The sequence below is a fragment of the Bombina bombina genome, chromosome 7 (genome assembly GCF_027579735.1).
Source record: "Bombina bombina isolate aBomBom1 chromosome 7, aBomBom1.pri, whole genome shotgun sequence".
Lineage (NCBI taxonomy): Eukaryota > Metazoa > Chordata > Amphibia > Anura > Bombinatoridae > Bombina > Bombina bombina.
Genome location: NC_069505.1, coordinates 113,263,465 through 113,269,750, shown reverse-complemented (window position 1 = coordinate 113,269,750; position 6,286 = coordinate 113,263,465). Strand labels below are relative to the sequence as shown.

The 6,286-nt window shown below is 34.5% G+C and overlaps 1 protein-coding gene across 1 annotated transcript in view; it reads right to left on the bottom strand.

The window, feature by feature from the left end:
• Positions 1-1,002, bottom strand: part of BTBD10 (BTB domain containing 10) — a gene marked incomplete in the record, with an annotated part of 493,046 nt that extends 492,044 nt beyond the window's left edge. Inside the window, 1 exon segment of the mRNA XM_053720245.1 lies at positions 847-1,002. Coding sequence (XP_053576220.1) covers positions 847-947 — 101 coding nt within the window.
• Positions 1,003-6,286: the final 5,284 nt, after the last annotated feature.

Here is a 6,286-nt window from a genome sequence, read left to right as displayed (position 1 = left end):
ACAATCCCCAAGATTATAATAACTATAAAGAGCTATAATCTGACAAATATGCTTAGCAAAGTAAGCGTTTTAGCCCAGAAAAATGTCTACCAGTTTTTTAAGCCCTTATAAAGCCTTTATTCTTTTACTTAAACTAAGAAAATGGCTTACCGGTCCCCATAGGGGAAATGACAGCCTTCCAGCATTACAAAGTCTTGTTAGAAATGTGGCCAGTCAAACCTCAGGCAGAAAAGTCTGCCAACTGCTTCCCCCAACTGAAGTTACTTCATCTCAACAGTCCTGTGTGGAAACAGCAATCGATTTTAGTAACGTTTGCTAAAATCATCTTCCTCTTACAAACAGAAATCTTCTTCTCTTTTCTGTTTCAGAGTAAATAGTACATACCAGCACTATTTTAAAATAACAAACACTTGATTGAAGAATAAAACTACATTTAAACACCAAAAAAACTCTTAGCCATCTCCGTGGAGATGTTGCCTGTGCAACGGCAAAGAGAATGACTGGGGTAGGCGGAGCCTAGGAGGGATCATATGACCAGCTTTGCTGGGCTCTTTGCCATTTCCTGTTGGGGAAGAGAATATCCCACAAGTAAGGATGACGCCGTGGACCGGACACACCTATGTTGGAGAAATTATATATATATATATATATATATATATATATATATATATATATATATATATATATATATATATATATATATATATATATATATATATATATATATATATATATATATATATATATACACATACATACATATATACATACATATATACACACACACATACATACACATATACATACACACACGCATATACTCACAACAAGCTAGTTTCTACCTACCTTGAATGTTTATAAAGTTTCCGAGGTCTGTTGTATAGTTTCCGATCCCAATTCTCTGGATCACTGGAGTTACTGTCATAAGAATGAGGCCGTCCTGCCATGCCACTCTAAGTGTCCTTACATAGCTCCTCTGAAAGCACACATGACCTACACAACAGAACAGATTTGATCAAATAAAATTTCATGGTGAAAAGTCAATGCACTGTTAGCCCCAATATAAATTATAAGTGATATTGACAATGAGTACTGTTGTCTCTCGTAAACAAACTGCCTTCTAAACTGTTCATCTGGGACTCAGTTTTACTTGCAAAAGTATTTCCTGTTTGTGTTCTCAGGAAAAAATGAAAAAAGTTATATTGAACAAAACAAGTCTTAAAAGGAACATTTAAAAGGGATACTAAACCCATTTTTTTCCTTTCATGATTCAGATAGTTGATTAAAATAGCATGCTCTATCTAATTTACTCCCATTATACATTTTTCTTCCCATCTTTACTGGAAAAGCAATTATGCAAGCTTAAGAGCCGGCCCATATTTGGTTCAGCACCTGGGTAGCACTTGCTGATTGCTGGCTAATTGTAGCCACCAATCAGCAAGCGCTATCCAGGGTGTTAAACCAAAAATGGGCCGGCTCCTTAGCTTAGATTCCTGCTTTTTCAAACAACGATATAGCAAGAGAACTAAAAAAAATTGATAAAAGGAGTAAAATTAGACAATTGCATGCTCTAGCTGAATTGTAAAAGAAGAAAAAATTGAGTTTAGTATCCCTTTAACTCAAAAAAGTCAAACAAAAAAAAAACAGGTTATTGCAAACTAATGTAATTTACAATCTATTTATTTATTTTCTACATCTTATTGTATCAGGTTCAAAAGCTAATAAATAAAATTAAAAAAGCAAAAGATCAATCCACTGTCCCTGCAACCCCTCGGTCAGCTCGATACCCACACCAGACTGACATTTAAAAACCTGGTAGTCAAAAGTAATAGGTTTATACTATTCGTACAAAGAAATGGAATTTCAAAATTTCTAGACGTTAAATCCCCCCAAAAAATTTCATGATTCAGATACAGCATTCAATTTCAAACAACTTCTATAATCTAATTTTTTTATTTTTTTTTTACCTTGGTATCCTTTTGCTGAACAGCATACCTATGTAAGCTCTGGAGCAGCAATAAACTACTTAGAGTTTTTTTTTCTGAAACGCTAAAGCAATGCTTTAGCTCTATTATGTTTATATAACCCCCTCCAGGCATTTTCAGCTCTAAACCAATAGGCAATCTGGCCATATGGCACTTCTTTAAACAAACAAACAAAAAAAACAAAAAAAAAGTGCTGTACGGCCAGATTGCCTATTGGTTTAAAAGCGAAACCCTCACATCATTAATGATACACCTGGCACATTCTTTTTGCCGTGTGTGGCCGCAGGGGGCAATGGAAATTGAATAATAAAGGGAGCTTAAAGCATTGCTTTAGCGTGTCTGGAAGAAAAAAAAAAAAAAAAAAAAAAGGATGAATGAAGTTAAGAATCAAAAATAATACAGATTAAGAATAGGATTATAGTTTATCTTTAATTTACCATCACTTGTACTAAGGTGGAAAGGAATGGAGCCAATTACTATGTAGTTTTTCAGGAGAGGCCTTTTTTTATAGGGACATACATTTACAAAGATATATATAGCAGTGAGATCTTGGGCTGAGTCTTATGCTTTAGCTTCTGTTAAAGAATCTTACAGACAAAGCTTGTTTGCAGTATGTAGTAATCACAGATTTATAGATGCTACAGTTGTACAAAACACACCCAAGATGTTCAATGTTATATGTGCAGTATTTAGGTCAATCACAGATTTACAGGCTTCCTTTGGTTACATAGAATTGTCTGAAACCGGCTGAGACAGACATTGTACCGAATTAAGAAATAGACAGCAAACGTAAGCTCTCTAATCTACCCATGACCTCACATGTACTGAAACATAGTTATGTGTACAAACATAACTGATTAAAGCAGAAAACAAGGTTGAGAAGTACTGAAGTTGATGTGTAACTGAATATTAAAAAAATTAAATAAAAAAATATGACTGTTTACCTAATGAAATTGATTTTCACTATATCTGATTTAGATAGGGTTTTGGGGTATTTGGGTTTTTATCCATAATTATCGAACAAAATATCCCTTGGGGCATCTACAGTTTTTTAAAGGGACATGAAACCCAAAAATGTTATGTGATTCAGACAGAGCATACCATTTAAAAAATGTTTTTCATTTAGTTTGGTTATCAAATTTGCTTTGATCCCATGGTATTCTTTGTTGACGAAATACCTAGGTAGGCGTCTGGGGCACTACATGACAGGAAATAGCGCTGCCCTCTAGTGCTCTTGCGCATCGATAACATTCTTGCAAAACTGCTGCTATATAGCGTGTCCCTGCTTTTCAACAAAAAGTTACCAATAGAAAAAGGAAAATTTGATAATAGAAGGAAATTGGAAAGTTGTTTAAAACTGTATGCTCAAACTGAATCACGAAAGAAAAAATTTGGGTTTCATGTCCATTTAAAAGCGAGTCAGAAAATCTTAAACATTGCTCTACCAATCTCCAAGATGCTACAGAGCTATATATTCATCAGTTCAGAATATTTTACAAGAGGGGAAAAAAAACATGCTTAAAAGGGCATAACAGTAGTGCTTTAATTAAAGGTAGTCAATTAAATACAATTAGAAATAGGGTGTATATATATGAGAATAGGTAATAAACAAAACCAACAGAGAAGCTTAAATGGGTTGGGTGTAGTAATATGAAGAACACCTTTAATACTAATTGTATAACTCATACAAGTACCAACTGTTTGGAACCCGTTCACAATCTCCCAGGAACTTCTAGACCAACATAGTTCAGCTCCAGCAAGTCCTCCAACATAGGATTATATACAGCTATTCCCTTAGTTCAGATTTCCCAGAACACTTGCATAAAATGTGAGTCAGATCACATAAGCGGCTCCTACTCCCAATGCCAAACTAGTGTGCGGTGACATGACACGTCTGAATAAAATGTATAACTACTGCCATGATAACGTGCACGCAAGCAGTAGCCGACATCTGCATCCTATACGCATGTCACCTACAGCTACATGGTCAGTTTGTCAAGTGCACATTAAATGTCAACGTGACAGTGATGTTTAGAGTCTGCAAATGCAAGAATTTTGCAAACTGCAATGTATTTTAAAGGGACACTGTACCCAAATTTTTTCTTTTGCGATTCAGATAGAGCATGACATTTTAAGCAACTTTCTAATTTACTCCTATTATCAAATTTTCTTCATTCTCTTGGCATCTTTATTTGAACTGCAAGAATGTAAGTTTAGATGCCGGCCCATTTTTGGTGAACAACCTGGGTTGTCCTTGCTGATTGGTGGATAAATTAATCCACCAATAAAAAAGTGCTGTCCAGAGTACTGAAACAAAAAACCTTAGATGCCTTCTTTTTCAAATAAAGATGGCAAGAGAACAAAGAAAAATTGCTAACAGGAGTAAATTAGAAAGTTGCTTAAAATCTGAATCACAAAAGAAAAAACAAATTGGGTTCAGTGTCCCTTTAAATGATTAATGTCAATTTCTATTGCTTCAAAAAGGAACTTTAAACACATTTTTAATTACATTTTCTGCAGTCTGTAAAAAAAAAAAAAAAAAAAAAAACACATATCAGCAGAGTCTGAACATTATTAGAACAGATTAACACTTTACTAGGTGCAATTATTTTCAACTGTGAAACTCAACCCACTAGTCCAGACTCACTTCTGCAGAAGACACAGTCACTATCGTTTTAACTCATTTTCCATTGTTTGGCTACAGCAATAGTGATAAGTTAAACTGCAAATGACAGATATGTGGCAAAGTTAGCCTGCCACGTGCTCTTTCAGGACTTGGAAATCCTTCATTTTTAGACTAAAGCTACTGGAAGAGGGGGAGAAAATATATAATAAAAGTCTATTGTAAAGTTGTATATATATATATATATATATATATATATATATATATATATATATATATATATATATATATATATATATATATATAAACACACAGGTGTCCGGACAGAATTCTCAAAACAGGTTCGTTTATTGAAGAAAATAGAATATAAAAGCATGCACACAGCGGCTCTGCAAATATCTTATGAAGTATTAGCTTGTAGAATATTGGCTTGCAGGCATTGATGGTAACATGGCCAGATGGATAAGGGCTGTTAGGTGCACAGAAGGTGGGCTATGTCTTTATATATACACATACATCAATCAGCAGCTAGCTCCCAGTAGTGCATTGCTGCTCCTGAGACTACCTACTCATGTTTTTCAACAAAGGATACAGAGTGAATGAAACACATTAGAAAACAGAAGTACGTTTGAAACTTTATTGTCCCTTTAAGAAATGCTTATTATAATCCCAAGAGTGTTTACTCTCCCTTTAAACTAAACATGATTTCCTTGTACTGTTCCCACCTTGGGAAGGTAAACAGGATATGACAGGATGTCTAATGTTTACTCACAAGGCAAAAATGACAACAATGCTGAGTAATAAAGATGAGATCATAACAAGCAACAAAATGTATCAGGGAAATAGTCAAACATTAAAAACTGCTGCTTGATTTTTAACAATAGTTCTCCCTTCTATACATTACTGTAATAAAACTATACTGCTAACATATTATATATGTGGTCCCTTGACATTCTGCCTTGTTCAAATAGACTTGTCAACCCCTGATTTAAAACCCATATGAACAAAGCAACAGCGTAGGAGCCAGCTAACTAATATAGCACTAATTTTCTGAGAATTGTGGGAGTATTAACACTTCATACCCTGTTATATTTTCATGAGACTGGTGGGAGAGGAATCCAGAGGGAAAACACAAATACTTCAGTTACACATTTATAAAAAAAAAAAAAAGGTTTTCATATCATTGCATTCTATAAGAGGCATAAACACAAGTATAAGTAACCTGATCACATCTGCTTTCATGCTGTGCATTTAAAGGGATAGTTTTCAGTGACTTTTTTTTCTCCTTTAATGTGTTCCTAATGATCCATTTTAGCTGCTGGAGTGTATAAAAAATTGTTGAAGGGACAGAATACACTAATTTTCATATAACTGCATGTAATAGACACTACTACATAGAATAATATGCACAGATACTGATCTAAAAATCCATTATAAAATTTTAAAAACTTACTTAGAAGCTACCAGTTAAGCACCGTTGAAAAGGTTAGTCTGGGACACCCACTGAAAGGGTCTGGAAAGCAAAAAGGAGCAGACACTCCCCCTCGCTTGCATATGAAAAGACCCTTTACACAAACAGGAGCAAGCTGGAGTAGACAACAGTATACATCTAAAACTTTGGAGCTCTGTTAGGAGTCTAAAAATCAGCACGTTATTTAAAAATCAGCAAAACTATACA